The following is a 24,707-nucleotide window of genomic DNA, read 5'->3' on the forward strand; positions in this document are numbered from 1 at the left end:
CACTGTAGATGAACATGTTTCCCATCTTTTTTGCTGACCCTACGGGGTATATCGTTGCTTTTCCATGCCCCAGAGGATACTTTTTAAGCCCCAAAGAAAATTCTCTCTGTCTTCCTGCTCTGCACAGAAGATTCTCTTGGCTCCAAGTCTTACCTAAATCCCAGTGCTTCCTAGGAATCTGGCTTGCCTCACCATACCTCACATGAAAAGGCTATGTGTTGCCTGTGTATGTTCCTGGGGCCGAGGTTACTGGAAGGACACGTGAACAGGTAGTGTCTCATCCAGATCTTGTGTGACCTCTCCTCCTCCTTCTCCATCTTTTCTTACAAAGTATAAGGTTTGAAGGTCACTGAGATGGCTCAACTAGTGAAGCCGCTTGCCACCTTGATCAATTTCCGAAATTCAATCCCTGGGATCCACATGGTAGAGGGGAGAGAACCAGCTCCTGCAGGTCATCTTCTGCTCTCCACACACATGTGCACGCAAATGGAAGAATACATGTAAAGTAACTTCAAAATCCCATGAAGTATTGGGTTTCACTAAAGCATTTAAATGCATGGTTTGCTTGATTCTTCCCATCCTCTTCATCTACTTCCCCCTCAGCCCATGCATCTGTCAGCCTCCAGCATCCTCTTTTCTGCCTTTTTGGCCATTGTGTTTTATCCTTCCTATCAGTAACACTGTCTCTGGGGTGTTTACCTTCTCTCCTTCACCGTCTCTTTCCCTGTCTGCTTGTAGCCTGAAGACCCAGTGTGGCTCTCAATCACTGCCCCCTTGCTTCCAGTTTCTGCTTCACTCATACAATAGCTTCCCTTTCTTTAACGATGGCCTTGAAGCCATGTCAGCGCAGCCACCCCCTTAAAGATTGTGGCACCTCATTACCAGGCACTCCTCTGACGTCTTTAGAAATAGTGGGAATGGATTAAAATTGACACCAAGATAACAGATAAATAATATGATTTTATAAGGTATTCCTTCTCCTGGCAGCTAGCAAGAAGATAATTCTGAGTTTATAACTCACGAGTGGAGTCTGAACCCTGGTGCAGAAAGCCAAAGCCCAGCCAGTCCTGCCCATCTTTGCTAGGAAAGATGGTGGCATCTGTGAACGGCGTAAATCCCTCTCTTATGTTTTGGCATTACCCATGTTGATGCTGCACCTATGAAGAGAACATTGCCACTGCAATGCTTCCCTTCAAATATGCCCCACTCCTGGAAGTATTTTAGACAAGCACCTCTCTCTAGTCCCTCTGTAGGTTCCAGTATGGTTCTTTCTGTTGTGATAGCTTTACATGGTGTCTTAGTTACTTTCCTGTTACTATGATAAACACAATGACTAAAGGCAACTTGGGGAGAAAAAGAGCTTATTTCAACTTATAGGTTATAGTCAGCCTTCAGGAGAAGCCAAGGCAGGAACAAAAGTCAGGAACGTAAAGCAGGAAGGACAGAACACTGCTTTCTGCCTCACTCAAGGCTCACATTCAGCTACCTTTTTAAAAAAAGTAACACAGGCCAGGTGCTTCAGGATGACAATGCCCACAGTGGACTGTACCTTCCTACATCAATGAGCAATCAAGGAAATGCCCCCACAAGACATGCTCAAATGACAATCTGATGGGCATAATTTCTTGATCAAGGTCCAAGATTCTTTTTTAAAAATATTTATTATTATTATTATTAATTTTTCATATACAAACTACACTCAGCAAAAGAACCATAGAATACTCAGGCATTACATTCATGTTACATTCATAGTGTTTTGGCTATTTGTATTTGGCAACCTTGAAGAAGACATCTTCCTACCTCGGTGAGTCTAAAATTTTGAATCTCATCTCTATCAACTTAAAAGATCTATCTAGAGCAAAAGACATCTCAATCCCCAAACAACTAGGCTCAATTGTTTTGGCTATTTGTATTTGGCAACCTTGAAGAAGACATCTTCCTACCTTGGTGAGTCTAAAATTTTGAATCTCATCTCTATCAACTTAAAAGATCTATCTAGAGCAAAAGATATCTCATTTCCCAAACAACTAGGCTCAATTGTGACACTCAACTATTTTGTCTTCAACCCCATCAGAGACTTGAGAAGGAGTAAAATTAATTGCCTGAGTAAACAAGACGTGCAGGGTTAGCACCTTCCTAATTTAATAATAAGAGAAAAAAATGACAGAGATAGTTTGCAGCCTGAACAGTAGCCTATAGCTCTCTAAAACTTTGGAGCATCATCTTCAGCCTTCTGCCCCAGTATATCTGACAGACATATTTGTGAGGCAGGAACCGTTAAGGACTTGCTTTTCCTGTCTTGGCAGAGTTTAGCTATTGACTCTGCCTGTATCCAAGCTTGCCCATTTTTAGGCAGAATTCTGTCTGTGATACAAAAGAAGGCCATTTTGCCCAGTGGCTTGTTTGCCACATTGGAAGCTAGTTCCACAAAGAGGCTCTATGAAGCTCATCATATTCTTTGAGGTAGGCTGGGTGTTGCCAGGAGTTAACCTGTCTTGTTGTCAAAGAATCATTAAAACAATATAAGCATCTTTAAATGCCATATTCTATTAGACTCTGAGGTTTTTGAAGACCTTAACTATTTTACCTTATCTGTCTATAGAACCATATCTATCTGTTACATCTAGGATTATTCTTGTGATATAAATAGACTAGTAACTGAAATGACCACGATTCGCTCAATTGACAATTAACTTGTCTAACTTCCTTAACCTAAACAGCCTGAAGTAGCATTATCAAAGTATTGGAGATAAACCTTGTATTCTGATTGAATGGTATGGGTACAATACCTCACAATAGTATATATATATATATATTGAGTAAAGAACAGTGTTAAATTTGAATTCTAAACCAATGTCTCAAAATTAAACTTATTTTGCACCAACATATAAATTTCTATACCAATGAATTAAAAATAACCTTGTGTGCACAGTTAAGGCCTTAAATTGAGGGATTGACTCAACAATCCACTTTTTGTCCTATCTTCCCCATGCACCTCCACATTCCCCCTTCTCTCTTTTCATGCCCCATCTCCAAACTCAAGAAAGAATGATAAAGAAACAAAGAGAGACACTTGAGTCCAACCTCTCTGGGTAAGACCAATAGTAACTTATTACCAACTCACAGTGAAAATAAACACCTAAAGCCCAACAAAGCATTCAAAAACCTACCCAACCCCCTTAAGGTATATGGGCATCATTCTCTTAAGATTTCTTCTGGCTGATTTGGGACAATTAATACCTTTGTAGGGGCCCAAATAAAAATGGGGGAAATAGTTAAAAAAAAAAAAAAAGGTAGGAATGTCATTGTGGTCCAGTTTCTAAATGTTGAGAAATTCCCAGCTTAATAAAAGTCCTGTGTGGGACAGTGTGAAATGCTGGGCCAATTTGGGTACATAAATTTTCTTCAAAGTTGTCTTGGGAGCTATATTGTTCTGATGGAGAACAACAGCTTAAACATTTGGTGCTGGAACATGAAATATGAAGGATGTCAGCGTTCAGCATGCTGATAGGAATGAATCCTGTCTGGTCTGATCCAGCTTCAAAGTCCGGTTCTTTTGCTCAGAAAATATATATTTTCTCACAAGCATTATATCATCCTAAAATTATGAGGGTATGGGGTGTGCATGGTGCACATAGCAATTAAGGCTAGTTCTCTGCTCTTTTCATAAGCAGAAGAAAGGCATCCCTAAATCTTCATTCATGTCAAATGAAGAATGGCACCTTGTCCTAAGTTACATGTATTCTGTAACCAATAAGAACCATTGACTGTGCATAGACATTCATGTCTCAGAGCTATTCCCATGCAGTGGGATTAAGAATGTAGTTTGTTCTGCAATTTTGATTTTTTTTACATCCTGATTGTAGTCCCCTCCCTCATTACCTCCCGATCCCACCCTCCCTCCATCACACCCTCTCCCTACCTCCCTCAAGCCCTCTCCTCCCCTCCCCTAATATCTGATGTCAACTCATCAAGTCTCATCTGTGCTGTCTGTATCCTCTTCCTCTGTGGTCTGGCAAGTCTACCTGGCCAAGGGGAAGTGATCCACATTGGGGGACCAGAGTCTGTGTCAGAAGCAGTCCCTACTCCCCATAAAGTGGGACCAACAAGGAGACTATGCTGCCTGTGTACTACAACTGGGATGAGAGTCTAGGTACTTGCCATGCATGGTCCTTGGTTGCTGCAGCAGTCTCTGCAAAACCCCCTCCTCCATCCAGATTTTTAAGTGTATATTTTATTATAATTTATTCACTTTACCTTCCAATTGTTATATTGTTGTCCCCTCCCTCTCAATCTTCCCATTGCCACCCTCCCTCCCTCTTCTGTTTATTCCCCTCCCCTAGACCTCTGGGAACAGCTTATCATCAGGATAGTCTGCATGTCCTTCTACTGTGTGCCCACTAGGCCATCTTTCCAAGGAGCAGTGACCAAGTATTGGGCACCTGAGTACATGTCAGAGGTTCAGCAGCAGTACCCCCCCTTCCCCCATGTGGAGAATCCACAGTTCATCGGCTACATCTGAGAAAGGAGTCTTGATTCTCTGCGTGCATTGTTCTTGACTGGAGGCTCTGTTTGTGCAACATCTCACCCTGTGTCTCAATCCACAGGACCCTCCCAGTCCTTCCATTCCCCTACTCTTACCGGCAACGCTCAGCACTCTGCCCTGAGTCCAGCCTCATGTCTCAGTATCTGTTCCTAACCCCTGCTGGGTGGAGACTCTCAGAGGACATCTGTGTTGGGCTAAAGTCCACTTATAAGTGAGGAAATACCACATGTGTATTTTTGGGGTCTGGGTAATCTCACTTAGGATGACCATTTCTAGTTCCATCCATTTGCCTGCAAATGTCAAGATTTCCTTGTTTTTAGTAGCTGAGTAATATCCTATTGTGTAGATGTACCACAGTTTCTTTATCTGTTCTTTGGTTGAGGGACATCTGGGTTGTTTCCAGATTCTGATATCAGGAATAAAGGTGCTATGAACATATTTGAGCAGATGTCCTTGTTGTATGGTGGAATATCTTTCAGGCATATGCCCAGGAGTCGTATAGCTGGGTCTTGAGGTAGAGCTAGTCCTAATTTTCTGAGAAAGCACCAGACTGATTTCCAAAGTGGTTCCACAAGTTTGCACTCCCACCAGCTTGTGGGGAAGTGTTCCCCTTTCTCCACATCCTCACCAGCATTTGTTTTTGCTTGAGTTATTGATCTTCACCATTTGGATAGGTGTAATATGGAATCTCAAGGTCGTTTTTGATTTGCATTTCCCTGATAACTAGGGATGTTGACCATTTCTTTAAGTGTTTCTCAGCCATTTGATATTCCTCTGTTGAAAAGTTTCTCTTTAACATTGTACCCATTTTTAATTGGATTATTTGGTTTGGTGGTGTTTAATTTCTTGAGTTCTTTATATATTTTACATATTAGCCCTTTGTTGGATATAGGGTTGATAAAGATCGTTTCCCAATCTGTAGGCTGTTGCTTTGTTCTGTTGATGTGTCTTTTGCCTTAGAGAAGCTTTTCAGTTTCATGAGGTCCTAATTATTAATTATTGATCTTAGAGTCTGAGCTGTTGGTGTACTGTTCAGGAAGTTGTCTCCTGTGCCAATAAGTTCTGGGCTCTTTCTGACTTTTTCTTCTAACAGATTTAGTGTGTCTGGTTTTATGTTGAGGTCTTTAATCCACTTGGACTTTAGTTTTGTACAGGGTGATAAATAGGGATCTATTTGCATTTTTACAAGTACTCATCCAGTTAGACCAGCACCATTTGTTGAAGATGCTGCCTTTTTTCCATTGTATGGTTTTAGCTTCTTGTCAAAAACCAAATGACCATGGGCATGTAGATTTATTTCTGAGTCTTTGATTTGATTCCATTGGTTAACTAGCCTATTTCTATGGTAGTACCATGCTGTTTTTATTATTGTTCTCTATAGTACAACTTGAATTCAGGGATAGAGATTCCTCCAGAAGATCTTTTATTGTACAGGATTGTTTTTTTTTTTTCATATGAAGTTGAGAATTGATGTTTCCATTTCCATAAAATATTGTGTAGGTATTTTTGCATTGAATCTGTAGATTACTTTTGGTAGGATGGCCATTTTTACTATGTTGATTGTTCCAATCTGTGAGCATGGGAGATCTTTCCATTTTCTGATATCTTCTTCAATTTCCTTCTGCAAAGACTTGAAGGTTTTTTTTCAAATACATCTTTCACTTGCTTAGTTAGAGTTACACCAACATACTTTATATTATTTGTGGCTATTGGGAAGGGTGTGGTTTCTCTGATCTTTTTCTCAGCCCATTTGTCATTAGTATACAGGAGAGCTCCTGGCTTTTTTTTTAGTTTATTTTGTATCCTGCCACTTTGCTGAAGATGTTTATCAGCTTTAGGGGTTCCTTGGTAGAATTTTGGGGGCCATTGATGTATACTATCATATCATCTGTGAATAGAGAAACTTTAACTTCTTCCTTTCCTATTTGTAGCCCCTTGATCTCCTTTAGTTGTCATATTGCTCTAGCTAGGACTTCAAGTACTATATTGAAGAGAACTGGAGAAAGTGGACATCCTTGTTGTGTCCATGATTTCAGTGGAATTGATTTAAGTTTCTTTCCATTTAGTTTGATGTTGGCTATAGGCTTACTGTATATGTAGCCTTTACTATGTTTAGGTATGTGCCTTGTATCCCTCATCTCTCTAAGACTTTTAACATGAAAGGGTGTTGGATTTTGTCCAATGCTTTTTCAGCATCTAAAGAGATAATTGCATGGTTTTCTTCCTTCAGTTTTTTTATATGGTTGATTACATTGATGGATTTCCATATATTGAACCGCCCCTGCATGCCTGGGATGAAGCCTACTTAGTCATGATGGATGAGTGGCATGCACTGTGTGTGGGCTAGAGAGGTTGAGAGGAAGTGTTTTCTGTGGACATGGAATTTTGCATGTGTGGTATTCTGGAAGACTTCACTTTCATGTTGGCCCCAGTTTCTCTACCCAGGATGGCTTAGGCACTGCAGTAGTCAGAAAACTCAGAGAAGAACAGAACTCCCTGGCACTCTCAGGGTCTTAGCTCTTCTGACAATGTCTCTGACCTACAAGGGAAGAAATGAAGCTGAGGTAACAAAGGCATGTGTGAACTGCTGAGCCTCAGGTTCCTGTAAGTCTCTGGGGTCAGATCATTTGTTAAGCAGATGTTTGTAATTCACCATTCTAAGTCCAGAGAGTAACAATACAGTTGGTTTCACATGGGTAGACTCTCACTCAGATCATCATCCCCAAGTGTAGGGCTAACACCCAGAGGCCCAGCATTCAGGAGACTAAGGAAAGAGGACCTCTCAAAGTTGGGATAATGAGTTTGAAGCCACCCTGGGCCATACAGTGAGTCCTCGTCTCAAAAGCAAGAGTAGCCTGTGGTGGTACATACCTATGACCTGGATACAAAGCTTCACAGATTTACACATCTATACTTACAGAGTCAATACTATCCAGCCCATATTCCTGACCCTTTATTAGTTTCAGAAAAATTATCCATAATCCAAACTTACCTCAAGGTAGATTTTTCTTTGCTTTTCAACTAAAAAAAAGGGGAATCATATAACATTTATCTTTTTATACATTAATTTCTTTGTGTGGTGTGTGTGTGTGTGTGTGTGTGTGTGTGTGTGTGTGTGTGTGTATACAATGTCTGTGTGTGAGCATACTCATTCCATAGTACACACTGGGAGGTGAGAGGACAGGTTTTTGTTGTCAGTTTCCTCCTGTACCTTGATACAGGTTCCAAAGACTGACTCAGAACTCTGGTTGTCAGGCATGCATTAGTAAACAATTGCTTCTCATGATGAGACATCTTGCCTACCCTATACACTTGCATGTTCATCTAACATTTTTTCACAATATGTCCATATTTGTTGAGCAGCTTGCCACTTCTTCTTTTTATATTATTATGTAATACATATTACAATTTATGAATTCTTTTGCTTACTTAGGTTATTTCCATCTTAGAAGAATTACAAATAAGGCTACATTAAATGTTTTGTAGCTAGCCTTTGTAACAAGCTAGCAAGAATTCCTATGACATCCACCAAGGGATGGAAGAGCTTTGCAACAACTCTGTAAACATCCAGCTTCATTTCTCTACCATATATATACAGATGAATGTGCCCACTTGAGCTCCCTCTCTCTCTCTCTCCCCCTCCCTCCCTCTCTCTCTCCCCCTCCCTCCCTCCCTTCCTCTCTCTCTCTCTCTCTCTCTCTCTCTCTCTCTCTCTCTCTCTGGCATGTATGACTTCTGTCACCTATAGCCTCACCAACTCTTAGGGCCATGAATATTTTATGTGCCTGCCTCCTGTTATACCATAAAACCATTAACTTTATTTCTCTGAGCATAGGTGAGCCAGAGCATCATGTTTCTATATGCACAATAGCCACTTCCATATGCATATTTGTTTTGAATTTCTTTTTGCTTTAATAAATACTTTTAAATTGATATCATTGTAGGTTCACACATACACAAAAACAACTCAATAAACAAATGTAAATAATTAAGAAATGTTATGGAGAGGTATGTGCACATGCTCCAGTGACTCTCAATGGTGACATTTTCCCAATTATACCAGAATGTCACAACCAGGAAACTGACATTTGTCATCTGATATGATCAATACCAGGGTTCCCCACATATCACTCTCACTCTCTGTTGCATGTATTGAATTCTATACAACTTTATTATCTGTGTAGGGCTGGTTGTCTAGAACAGCCCATGTCCTGGAGCTTAATTTGACAGTTCTTAGAGCCATAGTCTCCACCTGTGTTGATTCCTTACCCATTCCTAACTCCTATTTTTTTTTTAATGTGCATTGATGTTTTGCCTACAGGTATGTCTGTGTGAGGATGTCAGATCTTGGAGTTACAGACAGTTGCGAGCTACTATGTAGGTGCTGGGAATTGAACCCTGGTCCTCTCTCTGGAAAAGCAGTCAGTGCTCTTAACTGGCGAGCCATCTCCCCAGCTCTTCCCTATTCCGAACTCTTGACAATCGTTAATCTGCAATTCTAGAATTTTGGTCCACCAGAAATGTAATAGGCATGGAATCATAAGGCATGTGGTATTTTGGAATTAGTGTTTTTCCTTTATTTTGGAGGGATCAGTATTATTCCATGAAAAATAATATGAACAATTTTGTGTAATAATATTTAATAAAAACTCATTTTTGAAGTGAGTTTTTTTTGTCAAATATTTGACAAAAATATTTGAGCTTGGTTTTCAGCACCCACATGTTGGCTCAAAAACATCTGTAATTCTAGTAATAGTGGATCCAACACTCTATCCCAGCTTCATTGGGCACTGCACTCATGTGCTCTTACCTACACGTGGACACACCCTTATACACATAACTAAACCTTAAGTGATAAAACCTTTATGACCTTTAACTGTTGATTTTATTGTCTATGACTGACAGTGCTATTTTTCTATCACTATGTCTTCCATTTCTTATCATTGTTTATTTCTTGGTCCAGGCCTTAAGGATTATGCTAGGAGACCGTGAGAGAGGAGAACTTCAATCACATTCCAAAACTCAAATGGAAATTGTTATATATTTCACAAGTTGGCTGCATGGTTTTTGTATATACATTTATCCATGTTATTCTCAACTATGCCCAAAATAGTCTATAATACATAGACTATATTTTATCCTTTGAAACAACATCGTAATTGTCTACTTTCCTCACCTCCAGCACAGTCAAGCATGTTGGTTTCTTTACAAATTAAGTAAACCTTGAAACTCTGAAGTTAATCCCACCCAGACATGATGTATATTTTTGGTGGGCTATAATGTTATTTAAGAAATGTTTTTAAGTATTCATGAGAGATACTTAGCTGTATTTTTTTTCCTTCTTATAAACCCCTGTCATGTTTTTGGCATAAAGAACTTGCTGAATTTATAAAAACAAGTTGGAAAGTAGTCTTTGCTATTTCCTGGAAGAGTTGACAAAAGATTGCAATTATACATTCCTTAAATGCTTGGGAAGTTCACCAGAAAAGCCAGCCGAAATCAAACGTGTTATCACAGCTAGGGGTGGGGGGGGGGAGTGAATTCGTTTGTGGCATAGCTATGGAACCAAGCAGGGTTTCTTTCACTCTGTGTCTGTTCTGCTGAAATCTGCTTTAAGGTAGTTTGGCTGATTCATGTAAGTTGTCTGTCCTATTGGCATGGCACTGTTGACAGCATCCTCTGTATTCTACTCCTCACTATCCATACTCTACTGAGCTATGCTGGTCTCATTAATCTCCTATAGATGTGCTGTTCCTATTACAAAAGATCTTAGCCCAGACAGTTTTCAGCGTTTATCTGATTTACTGTCTATCTGCTCAGACACCTTTGTGCTAACTGAGCCTGTCCTATGCCTGTCCTATGTTCTGCCTGTTCTCTCATTTCCTGACAGGACATACCTATCACAGAAAAAACTTGAGGAAGGAGAATTCATAGTGTCTCTAAGGGCTTACTTCAGGGGCTGGAGAGATGGCTGAGTGGTTTTAAAAAAAAAAAGCTTGCTCTTCTTCCAGAAGGCCTGGGTTCAATTCCCAGCACTTGCATGGCAACTTAGAACCATCTATAACTCCAACTCCAGGGTACCTGATGCCCTCTTCTGCCCCCTACAGGCACTATGCGATATTTCAAATTAAATGTTTGAGGCATGATTTATTTATCAGCTTCATTTCTATAGCATTTTATTGTATTGTGATACCAGTCAAATGTGCACCCACTAAAACTTATTAGGCTTTAGTTTTTGCAAAAATAGTCATTAAAGTTTCTTCCTTAGGGAATGTGCAGGCCTCTGCAGCCTGGGAGTTACACGGGTGGAACTGCTCTTTACTGAGTCACACAGGTGGGGGTTTATGAATGTCTGGAAGAAAGAAACACCCAAGACTCTTCCTCTTCTCCTTTTTCTCCTTCTTTTTCTCCTTCTTTTTCTCCTTCTCCTTCTCCTTCTCCTTCTCCTTCTCCTCCTCCTCCTCCTCCTCCTCCTCCTCCTCCTTCTTCTTCTTCTTCTTCTTCATCTCTTTTACACCCCAAAGTGCAAGGGGGTCTCAGTCTAGACAGCAATGGCATCCATGATATTTCCTCCTTAGTGCTTCCATGTTACTTGTTTTGGAGTTTGGCCTGCACATGTTCATGAACTCTGGACTCTGCCTGTCTAACAGGTCCACTGACTGGTGTTTCTTTCCCAGTAGACGGGAGCCCCTGGTTGTGTGTCGTCTTCCACCTAGCCCTCAAGGACAGCTAGTTGACCAGACACAACAATCTCCATATCAGTAGCTTAGAAATCAAATGCTTTGTTTCATATCTTATTGATAACCGACATGTTATAAAATAGAATTTACTAATCTCTGTTTTTTGTTTGTTTGTTTGTTTGTTTGCTACTTTTCCTGTTGTGGGGATAAAATACCCTAACAAAAGCAACTTGAGTGAGGCAAGGTTCATCCTCCCTCATGTTCTGGGGGTAGAGTAGCATCCATTATGATAAGGAAGTACTGGTCCCACACATGTGCAGTCAGGAAACAGAGGCAGAATCATGCTCCACTGAGTCTCTCCATTTGATGCTACTCAGAACCCAAAGCATAGAGTGGTGCTGCCCACTTACAGAGTGGAGTCTTCTACTTCAGCTAACCTCGTCAGGATGATGTTTCACAGGCATGTCCAGAGGCTAGCCCAGTCAGGGTGACCACTCATGAATATGCCTGGAGATTCGTCTTAGCTGATTTGAGATCTGATCAGGTTGACAACTCTTACCCATTACGATGGCACACACCTGACCTCATAAGGCATGCTCTCCTTGGAAGGACAGTCTTCAGCCATCCTCTGAGCCAATGGATGCATCTATTCAATGCCTGGAGACTGCGGAAGATATCCTCATGCTTATTTACTGATAGCAATTTTCACTCAGTTCATCAGAGCAAGCAGGTGAATGCTGTTGTCTTACTGTACTCCCAGGTCCAGGCATCTGGCGCCTCAACTCTGAGATATTATATAATTAAACAACAACAACAACAACAACAACAACAACAACAACAACTGAACAGTGTCCTTAAAGTTCCAGAATGGGAGCTGGGGAGATAGAGGACTCAGCAGTTGGGAAGGCTTGCTGCTTTCCAGAGGCCCACGTTCATATCTGGTGGCTCACAGCCACTAACTCCAGCTCCAGTGGATCTGACACCCTTTATTGGCCTCCATGGCTGCTACACTCATTTATACATACATGCACACAAAGTTAAAAATAAATCTTAAAAAACCACTTGAGATACCACAATACCTGTCTCTCAGTCATCTGCCCAGGAAATCACAGTTTAGGTTGTGCCCTCTATCTTGAGGGTTTTGGCTAACAGAACTCTGTGGTTTTGAAAGTAACCCACACCACATGTTCTCAATGTCATCTTCCACAGTCCTTTCTCCTCCAGCTCGACTCCCACACAAACATGCATTCTTAAGGCTTTCCTATATCCTTTTCATTGACTTTTTATATTTCCCAAGACTTGGCTGCCTTTTTTTCTGAAGCGTGGTCCCCATCCTTAGGAGTTAATAGACATGACCAACAGCTCCTATGCAAGAGCTAATAATTTTTCAATTCCAAATGAGCTGTCTGTTTCAAGGATTTTAGGACATTTTGAAAGGGTGGACTTTCTTTGTCCCTGCCAAATTATTAAAACAAGAAGTTTTGCCCCCAGGTCTCCTCTTTGATAAGGAAGGAAGCCAATCCAGAAATGAGTTTTCAGGGTTTTTTTTTCTGTTTTCTCTGAAACAATCAATAATTACTCAGAAGTAGAAACATCTTGTCCCAATTCAAATAGGCAAAACCACACTACCTTAATAGTCTTCCATTTCCCCTTTCTCTTCTTGGAATTCTCTCAATGATGCAGTGTCTAGACTACTTGGAGAAAGTGGAAAAGTCTGGAATTTATTCCATGGTTTTGCAAGTGGCCATTCAGCACTCCTACACACATTCATGGCAAAGCCCATGGCCTGCAAATACACAGACTTTATCAACCAATCACAAGAGAAAAGATATCCACAAATACTGTAACTTCAAGCTGCTACTGAGCAGGAAACATGGATTCATCCATGTTACGTGCCATTTCATTTAAATGTGGTTCCTTTTCACAATGCAATAAAAGTGTTCCATATAAATCCTTTGTATTCATAAAAATTATGGTGGATATTTTGTCGCCTTTGACAGACACCATTAAAAAGTAATTAGTCTAGGGTTGGCGAGATGTCTCAGTGGATAAAAGTGCCTGCAGCCAAGCATGATGACGTGAGTTCAATCCCTGGGACCCACATGATGAAAGTAGAGGACAAACTCTGATCTCACCATGTCCACTGTGGTATGAATGCCCCCCACATACCTATATGCATTCAAAATAAAATGCAATTTAATAATTGAAAAGCTTAATAATTAGTTCAAAGCATGTCCATCTATTCCTGTGAGATCGTCTTCTTAAGTAACCCAAAGGATTTCACAAAGTCAGAAATGGCAGAATTGGGCTCAGTGGGTAAAGTACCTGCCCCAAGAATGAGGATCCTGAGTGATGCCCAGTATCAAAGAGGAAGCCAGGTGTGGTCGTGCACCTCTGTAAACCCAGCCCTTGAAGGGAGAGGAAAGCAAATGCCCATCCTGGAGACTGATGGTCAGCCCATCTAGACTATAATGAGATAAATGTCAGTGAAAGAGCCTTTCTCAAAGATAAGGTGGAGAGTGAGAGTGGAAGACTCAAGCACCGCTTACACAACCTGGGTTATTGGGTTGGGTATTGAGCCCAGTTTGTGTGTGCTCATACAGAATTCCAACTGAGTGCTGGGAGAGAAGTTCAAGGTTATTTTTCATCAACAACCTGAAGCTGGGAGCAGAGCTTGCAGCCAGCGCCATAGCCATTTCCCCTAAGTACTCTCTCCTAACTTGGCAGTGCCATCACTTCTTTGTCCTTTACCTTAGAAAGTCTGTCACAGGAGAACCCAGCATTCAGCTTATCCACAGACAATAGTCTTCAGAGCCTTAAATCCACACAGCACTGGCTTGCTTAGCATAATCTGTCCTTATTTTTCAGATCAGCCTCTTACATTTGCTGTAACAAAAGTAACCAGAAAGACATTTCTGTTGAACACTGACTGTTGCAATGTGCTGAACAGAGCTGATCTCAGGCTGTCACATCTTCACTGTTCTCCTCAGTATAGTGATGTAATGTTAGATCACCAAGTATGTAGGGCGACCTTTCTTACAAGAAAATTAGAAGTTGTGAGTGTAAACTCAGAAAGGCACCCAGAAGAGGCTGGGGGAGGTGGCTCATCTGGTAAAGTGCTGTACCACAGACACAAGGACCTGAGTTCAAATCTCAGAATGCACATAATAAAAGCAGAGGGAACTGAGAGACTGACTCCCTGCTGGATCTCTGGGCCAGTCAGCCTACCCTACTTGGCAATCTTTAGCCCAGTGAGAGACACTGTCTCTCAAAATGGCAGGCAGTGCCTTAGGAACTGTAATAGATACTATCTTTTTGTATCTACACATATGCAGATATGTGCAGTGCCTATACACACACACACACACACACACACACACACACACACACACACACACAGTTTGAAAAAGAAATAATAATAAAAAGTCAATTCATGACATGTCCTCATCTTTTGAAGTTTTAAAGAAGTGTTTATTGTGGGAGGGAGACAGAGAGAGACAGAAAGAGAGGGAGAGAAAGAGAGAGACAGAGGGGGGGGAATGAATGTGGGTTTGTGCACATGAGTGCAGTACCCACAGAGGCCAGAAGAGGGCAATAGATCTCCTGTACATGGAGTTGTAGGTGGTTCTGGGTAACCATGAGGGCCCTGGGACCAAACCCCAGAACCCTGGAAAAGCAGCTAGTGCTCTTAACTGACCTCTGAGGAGAAGTTGAGTGCAAATCCTTCCATATACAGACCAGCACTTTTTTCCCCCATGTTCTCAACCCCACTGAATCTTAGCAAAGGAACGAAAACTTATTGATTCAGTTTTACAGAGGCAAAACACAGATGGGGCTTTGAATAATCCAGTCATCTGAAGAAGCTTAACTAGGAATCACATAAAACGTTCTCATTAACCAGGCTTCCTGGAAATGCTTTAGCTTGGCAGGGAGGTCTACATAATTCATTGGATCCCCATGTCAGAGTCGCAGGCATGCTTCCTTATAGACAGAAACAGCAGAATGTGAGAGCATCAAAGTAGTGTGCTGCCCCTGGGGACCGCTGACATCATCCTATGCAAATGTCATGCATGGTAGTTTATTAGATCCAGGTGCAACATCCATAAAAATGAACTCTAGAGTGTAAAATAGCCAAGCAGTTCTGTCCTCACTGCCTCCCCAAATTCTACAGACAAGGTTTGCTTCTCTTGCTAGTAGATGTGAAGTTCTATAAGGTGCCACCAAAGTCTAGGAACACGAAGACCAACGATACTGTCCTGCACGGAAGCAAGTCCAGATTGACGGTACTAACCTGCTACTACGTTTGAGATCCAAGTGGACAACATTTATTCTTAGAATATTAGGTCTAAAGAAAGGTCCTATAGGAATAAACATGCTGCAAATGCCATTTTAATCAGTTTTAACTAGGCTTTTAGAAGGCATGAATCTTCAGCTTCTTAACATAAAGTAGATTATTCATTTTATATATTAAAGAAGTAGATGTGTTATATAGCATTGCTCAAATGTAGGGAACCCAAAGTATTTTTTTTCTCTCCAAACAAGCCATATTTTGAAGTGGGGGGTGGAAGCTTATGGTTTTTTTTTTAAAGATTGTGTGTGTGTGTGTGTGTGTGTGTGTGTGTGTGTGTGTGTGTGTGTGTGTACAAATGGAGTGACTGCCAAGACCAGAGAGGGAATTGGATCTCATGGATTTGGAGTTGCAGATGGTTGTCAGCCACCCCAGTGTGTGTGTGTGTGTGTGTGTGTGTGTGTGTGTGTGTGAGAGAGAGAGAGAGAGAGAGAGAGAGAGAGAGAGAGAGAGAGAGAGAGAGAGAGAGAGAATGAGACAAAATCCAGGTCCTTTGCAAGAGCAACAAGTGCTTTAACCACTGAACCATCTACCCAGCACCATCTGGGAGAGTTTTTGTTGACAAAGCACATATCTGGCCAAAGGGTGCCAAATGTGAACTTATACTTGTCAAAGTGGTTGTATCTCTTCAGGTTATTTTATTTTATGTGTATAGGTATTTTGCCTGCACATGTATGTGCACAGTGTATGCAATCCCTGTGGAGGTCAGAAGAGGCATATCCCCTGGAATTGCAGTTAGGGGTGTTGGGAATTGAACCTGGGTTGTCTGTAAGAGCAGCAAGTGCTTTTAACTTCTGAACCATCTATTAGCTCTGGCCACCCTGTTTATTGAAATAGGGTCTCTCATGGAAGCTGGCACTCACTACTTGACTAGACTGGATGGCCAGCAAGCTCCCTGGTTTCTCCTGTTGCCCTCTCCCCAGCATTCTCCACATGTGCACCACTGCACTGTGTTTATGTGGGGGTGGGGCCCTGAACTTGGGTCTTTAGGCTTCCTCAGAAACCACTTTACTGGCCAAGCTGCCTCCCTAGCACCTCAATGGGTCCTAGGCATTACCTCGCATTGTAGAAGATCCAGAAGCAAATAGAACTTGGCTCATGCCTTCAAAGAGATGCCATTCTGAGTGTTTTTGAGAGGAGTAAGGTATGCCTGAAGAGCCCAAAGGTGTCTCAAGATACAAAGTTCAAGTACGGGCAGCACTAAGCCTTTCAAGCAGTTGCTTTGTCCAAATTACAAAATAGGTTTTTGTATGGCTAAGAATAGACCCCAGTCATTTGTTTCTGTGTACGTACAGAAGATGATGGTGTGGTTTGTTTGGTTTAGAATTGTTTTATTAAGACTGTTCTGTTATTCACAATCACATGCAACGCAACTGTGTTTGGTTTAGAATTAGGACGAACCTATTCCAAAGTCACTTTATTGATCCAGTCTCCTATGTGAGCTAAAGAGCCGCAGCTGGTGGGCTAGACTTCCGTTGTTTGGAGCGTGTCTCATGCACCCACAGACACGGAATGAGCCATTTGGGTTTTACTGTTATCTGTGGTCTTACTATCTGACCTCAGCCATCTGAGGAGCATACAGAACCGGACACCTTGGGTGTTCCATGAAAACATCCGAACCTTTGTGAAACAAGAAACCTTGCTTTGTGGCCTGACTCTTAGCCCCACAGCATCGGGGTGAGGCTCTAGTTTGACAAGTCAGCAAACAGATGATCCCATAACTTAATTTACACAGAGGAGGCTGTGAACTTACAAGAAGAATATGCATTACAAATGGAATACAGGTCATACTTAATTCATACATGTACACATATGTGTGTCATACTTAGTGTGTGTGTGTGTGTGTGTGTCCCCACATAATTTTCCAGAATTTTCCCTTTCCACTGCAAAAAAAAACAAAACAAAACTAATGTCTGCTATCCACAATACATATGTTAGCAAATATCATAACTTGCTTGAAAAATAATTGGACTATTTTCTTTTTACATTTTCTTTCTTTATCATTTTTTATTACATGTGTGCATGCGATGGATAAGAGTATGTGCACATGTGTGCAGGTGTCTGCGGAGGCCAGAGAGGGTGTCAGATCTCCAGGAGTTGGAGTTACAGGTGGTTGTGAGCAGTGTGGGACAGGTGCTGGGTCCTCTGCAAGAGGACAATATAACCCTAAAAACAGAGACATCTCTACAGCCCCCTGAACTGTGTCATCCCTAAGGTTTTTAGAAAGAAAAAATGTTGGTGCCTTGAGGGGGGATTGGAAAGGGGTGCAGAAGAGACTTCAGTGTCAACTGTGACACTCCCTCTCTCCTTTGCTGGCTTGGGCTGGATCTCACAGCCATGTATGTGGTAGACAGTCACTGTGCCACTGGGAGTTAGCCTCAGTCTATCTTGTATTAACAAGGGTGATGAGGAGGCAGCATTTGCCTGTTGAAGAATTGCTACGTGTTTCTTCCATTGTTCATTGACATTTTTAGTTAGGAATTGTTGCTTACAAATTACTATGGTGATTCATTCATTCAACAAATGCCTTGTCCGGAGCCTACCGGGTGACAGGTTCCAGCGACAAAATGGAAAAAAGAACAGACGTTCTCCATGCGCTCATGAAAACAGGAGACGTTCCGGCTCCTACACAGAGTGCTTAGAGTGACAGCTCGAGGCAGTGAGCTGAGGTGCCCTGTGCTGACGTGCAAATGATGAAACGGTTACTGACACAGAATCAGTACAGAGCTGATAAGATCTGTCATTGTTGGCGAAAATGGAGTTTAACCAGTCACATGCTGTCCATTTGTCATCTCAGGTCGTGTCTGACTTTTTCTCCGGTTGCAACCCCCAAGTTCATGTGCATTTTTCTTTGATTTGTTTCTCTAGTATATGACTGCTGCGCCTATGCAAGGGACCTACATTCCCCAGTACACGCCTGTGCCTCCAACAGCTGTTTCTATTGAAGTAAGTCTATCCTGTAAACACAAAGAGGCAAAGAGAGAGAAACCTCAGCCACACAGGTCTCCGTAATCCAAGAAATCCTTGATAAAAATCCTTATGCTCTTCTCAAACTTGTCCCTGCGTGCTGAGTATACCGAAGTCTATACGTCAGCTCAATCAAGCCTACATATTGCCTTAAACATGCAGTTAACAGCTCCTATAGATAGGCATAGAGGAAGGGTAATTTGCACACGTATGCAGTAATCCAGAGAGCAAATCCTTTCCCCACCAAGTGCAGACCACAAACACTCGTGAACAAAGAGGAAGAACAGTGCATAACTTGCTCCTCAGAACAGTCCCTGGATCGGCATCATGGGATCTGTTTCAGGTCTTTTCCCCATCACTGTGATAAAAAAACAAAAAGTCTGACAAAAGCAGTTTAAAAGAGAATGGACTCACTGTGGCTTACAGTTCAAGAGCACAGTGGGTGGGGAAGTCACAGAAACGGGTGAAGTGGCCGCTCACATCCCATCTGCAGTCAGGAAGCAGAAAGCAGTGAGTGCGTGCTGGTGCTCAGGGCATGGTGCTGCCCACAGTGGCAGCAGCCACAGTTCTTCCTCCCACCTTATTAATGCAATCAAGATAACCCACACACAGCTGTATCCTGGGCTGACCTCCCAAGCCTTCCATCAAACTATGAACAAAATTAACCATCGCTTAAGAGTTTGTTAGAAAGGGAACGTATCGAGTACCACCTTTCTGTTTCCCCAGATCTGTGTTAATTGTGAGATGATCCCTTGAGAATCCAGATGCTCCTGAAAATGAGACAGCATCTTGATTCTCAAAATTTTCTGCTTGTTAAATTTATGAGGGGAGGTATGCTCTAAAAATATGGATTCCTGCACAAGAGATTCTTACTGATTTGTCTGGAATGTGTACTAGGTGTAGGGATTTTTAAACAACCCCAGATGGTGCAAGTAGGTATTAACAAGCAAGAAACACAGCTCCACTTGGGTGTGTACCCAGTATGTATATGACTATGTTCTCCATCCCTAGAACTCTAGAAAGCAAATTAACAAAAAGCCCACTGTTCGTATGAATGAATTCAATATACTCTAGCTACCTATAGACAGGAAAGATGTAACTGAATCACTGTGGGGGTCACAAATGATGCTGTCACTTTGTCCTTAATGGAGGCAAAGCTCCTTCTCTCTTTTCACTGGGACGAGTCTATCCTCGGAGCTCTCATTTTACTGGCTGAAGCTTTAAAGCTACAGAGACAAGCACAGAGCCACCTAGACAGCAGTAAGGACTTCGAGTGGTCCATCTCTAATTACAGCCACAGTCGCTCTTCTCCTATGCCAAGTGCTTTGCGGGCATTTGCAGGCATTGCTTCTCATCAATCAGAAACGGAAACTAATCAATGCCCTTGCTTGAGTTCATCTTTCCGGCTCTATAACACAGCCAAGAACTAGAGTGTGTGTTCTCCGTGTGAAAATCCACCAGTAGGGAGGTTGGTGGAGGTTTTTTGCCAACTAAATTGGATCTCTGGAGGGAAAAGGTGCTTACAGATTTATTTCTGTTTTGTAACAAACATATACTTGAATCTAGGTTTTAAAAAAACCCAAATATTAGCAAGGCATTGCTGTAAAGTTTAGGAAATTAAGGCCATCAAATGCTTATTTTTAATTTCCTAGATGTGTGGGTCCAAAATAATGGCACGTTAACGGCTTTAATTGGAGTTCAAGAACATGAGATTCGGTCACGTGGTCTCTGCTGTATTGAGTGACTAATAAGCAGCTATGCCTAGAGAAAACTAAAAACCATCACATGGCAAGCACCATGAGCATAAGCCTCCATCACATAGTCCTTTTTCTATACGCCTACTCCAAAGGCGTATGCTGTGAAGGAGCCAGTGCCTTTAAATGAATGGCAGACACATTTAACAAAGTAGCTTATTGGAAGGAAACCCTGCTTAGAGTTAGGTCGGAGTTGGAAGAAGAAGAGAAAGGACTACAACTCTTCTCTGCTCCTCTGCCTTGAATCCGTGCTCCTGAGAAAAGAACAGGCATATTCACGCAAAAACACCAGGTAGACATTCACTGGTATCCATCAGTCAATCAACTGACCAGCCACAAGCCAATCATGTTCAGAAGTTCTAAAAGGAGAAACTCTATCTTTAAAAAAACCAAAGATAAGTAGATAGATAGATAGATAGAGAGATAGATGATAGATAGGTAGATAGACAGACAGAGAGATAGAGAGATAGAGATAAATGATAGGTAGATAGATAGATAGATAGATAGACAGACAGATGATGGACAGACAGACACATAAAAATACAGAACAGCAAATAAGTGATGGGGAACAACTGAACAAAGTGTTTGACATAAACTCACAGCCGTATCCAAGATTAACCCTGCTTGAAGCTGCCGTGGTTGCTTTCTCTTCCTCCTCCTTCTCCTCTTCTTTCTCTTCTTTTATTTTTCTGAAGCCTCTGACTGAATGCCCACTCCTGTTTCAGGAAACAAAGCAAAGTAAAATAATTCATAAAAAGAAAGAGGGGAGTGAGGAGAGAGAGAGAGAGAGAGAGAGAGAGAGAGAGAGAGAGAGAGAGAGAGAGAGTACACAAAGCACCGTGCAGGCCTTTGATGCCAGAGGCAGAGGCAGAGGCAGAGGCAGATGGATCTCTGAGTTTGGGGATAGCCTGGTTTAGGTAGTAAGCTTAAGGACAGCCAGGGCTACACAGGGAGACACTGTCTATAACAATACTCTCACACAAGAAACTAAAGGGAAACTTCCTTCTACTTTTCAGAGCACAGGAAGTTAGTTCTTAGCCTCAAAGTCAAGAGGCTCACAAATGTCTGTAACTCCAGTTCCAGAGGTGCATATACATGTAGATAGATGAACATCTACCTATAAATAAAAATATATACTAAATCTTCAAATCATGCTTAGATTATTGTAACAGACCCCCGACTGTGATTATACATTGCTTTGATTGAGGCCAGAATCCTCTGTACAACCACAGTTGAAACAGTATTCTGGCCGTATGACTCTTCTGAGGACTTCTGATTGGCAGAGCTTATTGGTGCATCATCAATAAGACAAGGTTAAGTTTTCCTTTGCTCTCACGCTGTGGTTTCCTATGGCTGGGGTATCTCTTTTCAAACCCAGTAGAAGAAGGGCATTTGAGCTGCACTGAGAGGGGCCCTTTGCTAAGACATATAAGGGCTGTGTACACTGATTTGCCTCTTCAGGGTGTTGTTGCTGATGCCTCTCCCCAGACGGTGGCCCCCTCATCCCAGGACAGCAGTGGTCAGCAGCAACAGTTAGCAGTGGACACACCCAGTGAACACGCACCCGCATACTCCTTCCAGCAGTCCAAGTAAGTCTGTGCTGTGCTGAGCTCCTTCCTCCAGAAGAAGAGACCTGGGAGTCCTTCTCTTAGAGGGTTTCCATTTGTTTAGATTACACAGAAACCACCATAAACTTAGTGGTAGGCATTTCTGAAGCTCATGATCATGTGAGCTGCTCCCAGCTGGCGTAAGGTGAGTGCGATTGTTTGGTCTTGGCTGTACTTGGCCCTGTATGTGAATTCCTGATCATCCATGGCCCTCTGTTGTTTTTGTTTGTTTACTTGTTTGTTTGTTTCGTTTTGTTTTTTGATGGTGGAAGGTTTGATCATATGCTTTTCATTTTCTAACAACGTCATTTCTAGACAAGTCAGAATTCCAAGAACAGCAGGAAAGCATACCCCACAAAAGCAGACACTCAGTTTTGCTTCTACTCATTGGCTGTTATACTATTGGTTAATGCAAGCCACGTGACCCAACAGAGTCACTGAAGGTGCTCACTCCAAGAGTGAAGTGCTGCAGTCATTAAATCTGTTTCATACTCTTGGGAAAGTTCTAGTCTTCCCATTTCAAGCTAGATAGGGACCAGACATTCTGTTCTTATTCTCTTAAACAATTATGATGACATTCACATTGGAGGTTGGCTTTGAACACCAGGGTAAATGGTCATGGAAAAGGAGACTATTGTTAAATATAGGATACAGATATTAGGCCCTGCTCAGGAATTAAATATCAGAGAAGAATAATTAAGTATTCAGAATTACTCATCAAAAATTTTAATCACCCATAAAGCAAATTACATTTGGCTTTGTGTGGAGCAAACAGGTAGATTAAATTCTGAAAGCTCTGCTCTGGAACTAGAGGAATTAACAATGGGAAAGCACATATGGAGAAGCCGTCCTGTGCAAACTTTTCAGCTCTGTGGATCATGACCGAGCCTCTGATGAGTGGAGAAGTCTCAGGCGAATCTGTTTGCAGAGTTTGGCTATCATCCTTTTGCTTGTTAAAGGAGCCGTTCTGTCACTCCTGAAATAGTAAAGAAGCTGAGCATATAACCTAAGCCTGTAGGCATGGATGAATAGATACAGCAGTGTGGTCCATAGCCACACAATAGAATTGTATCCAGCCATAACGAAGAGTGAAATGATGTCATTTCCAGAAAAACAATGGATAGGACTGGAGATGGTGTTAACTGAAATAAGCCACATTAAGACAGTTGCTTCATCTTCATTCTCACATGCTGAGTCTGGATTTAAATATATACATGTGTGTACATATACATGCATATACACTTGCAAGAGAAAAACATAGAATTTATGTTATTTCTGCTCCAGTGTAGTGGAAAAAATATCTCTAAAATAATTTAGCCAGTCCTTGTTATTGTGGCTTTCTTCTCTACCCTAGATTTTACAACCTGGAAGGCTCTCCTTCCCAGCATCATTGTGCTAATTAACAAGCCACTGCTTTGCCTAGAAGCCCTTTGCTCGAGCTCATTATGCTAACTGAGATATGGAGGTCTTTCCCTACTTGCTAGGTTGGCATTTCTCATCCGATACCAACAGACTGCCTGTGGGATGTGAGATTCAGATCAGGGTCACAGAGTGCCCATGAAAAGCAGCTTGGTACATTATAATACACACAGCATCCAAATGTCCATTCCCAAGGCACAGCAATGCACAGCCGGTACAGGCAGAAGTCACAGGGAAACATTTGAAAAACCGGATGATGATGGGCTTATCAAAAGAAGGCCAGCCACAAGTTATTTTCATTGTCCACGTTTTTGCTTTTCAGGCTAACAGGAAGAACTTGGGGCTGGAGAGGTGGCTTAGCAGTTCAAGTTCAGAGGACTTGCTCCTCTTCCAGCGTTCAGTTCCAAGGGCCCACATGGTGGTGGCTCACAACTGCCTATAACTCCAGCTCCAGGGGATCAAAGGGCACCCACACAGAGACACATGCAAATATACATAGAACCTCATGTGATAGGCTTGTGAAGGATTCCCCTCCCCCCATTATTGGTGCAGAGGGAACTATAAGTTCTCGTCACAGGATAGGATACCGGTAGCTGATTCTTGAAATTTCTAGAGAATTCCAATCTCTGCTCAGCTGTCACTTATCTCTTATGCTATAATATAAAATCTTTAAAAAAAAAACAGCTGGAATGTAGGGGTTTAAGAGATAGCTTGGGTGGGAACTGCTCTCAGAGCGACAGTACCTGAGTTCTAATCCCCAGCCCCCACAGAAGAAGCTGAGTGTGGGCACATGGGCCTGGAACCCAGCACTGGGTGGGTAGAGACACGGATCTCAAGTCGTCACTAGCCAGCCAGCTTAGGAGAAGATGAGCTTTGGGGTCCTTGTCTCAAAGCAATAAAGCAGAGCCCAATAGAGGAAGGCATTTCGACTTTGACCTTTGACCTCCGCATGTGCACAACCACATGTGCACCTACACTCATGTGCACACACAGTATATACATACAAAATTAAATGCTGGGTTTTTTTTTTTTACATTTTTAATTAAAATATAAGCATACCATTTTCCCCTTCCCTTTCCTCCATCCATGGACCTCCCATCCTCTCCCATCTCAAATTGATAGGCTCTTCTTTAATTATAATTGGTTATCCTCTTCAAAGTGGTCATCCCTGAAACAAACAACAAAAATGGACTTGGCATTCAGTTTCTATTTATCCATATATGTGTATAAAAAAAATAATGAAATAAAAATTAAAAAATTTAAATTAACCGGATCCCACAAAGCATATGTACAAATTAAATTGTCCAATGCAGAGCCAGAACTCTTTGCCTCAGATTTCACTTTTGTGACTTCCCAGTCACAATGCAAATCTGGAGGATCCTGGCC

At 41.8% G+C, this 24,707-nt stretch overlaps 1 protein-coding gene across 17 annotated transcripts in view; it reads left to right on the forward strand.

The window, feature by feature from the left end:
* RBMS3 (RNA binding motif single stranded interacting protein 3) overlaps positions 1–24,707 on the forward strand; it is a gene marked incomplete at its 3' end in the record, with an annotated part of 1,316,912 nt that overhangs the window by 1,286,995 nt on the left and 5,210 nt on the right. For 10 of the 17 annotated variants that reach the window (XM_084751857.1, XM_084751868.1, XM_084751869.1 and 7 more), the window contains 2 exons: positions 18,443–18,520; positions 21,757–21,884. In XM_084751857.1, coding sequence (XP_084607983.1) covers positions 18,443–18,520; positions 21,757–21,884 — 206 coding nt within the window. Of the gene's footprint in view, positions 1–18,442; positions 18,521–21,756; positions 21,889–24,707 lie in introns of those variants that run through there. The other 7 variants (XM_084751870.1, XM_084751871.1, XM_084751860.1 and 4 more) reach the window with 2 other exon arrangements.

This window comes from Acomys minous, assembly GCF_964271855.1.
Source record: "Acomys minous genome assembly, chromosome: 13".
In the NCBI taxonomy this organism is placed as follows: domain Eukaryota; kingdom Metazoa; phylum Chordata; class Mammalia; order Rodentia; family Muridae; genus Acomys; species Acomys minous.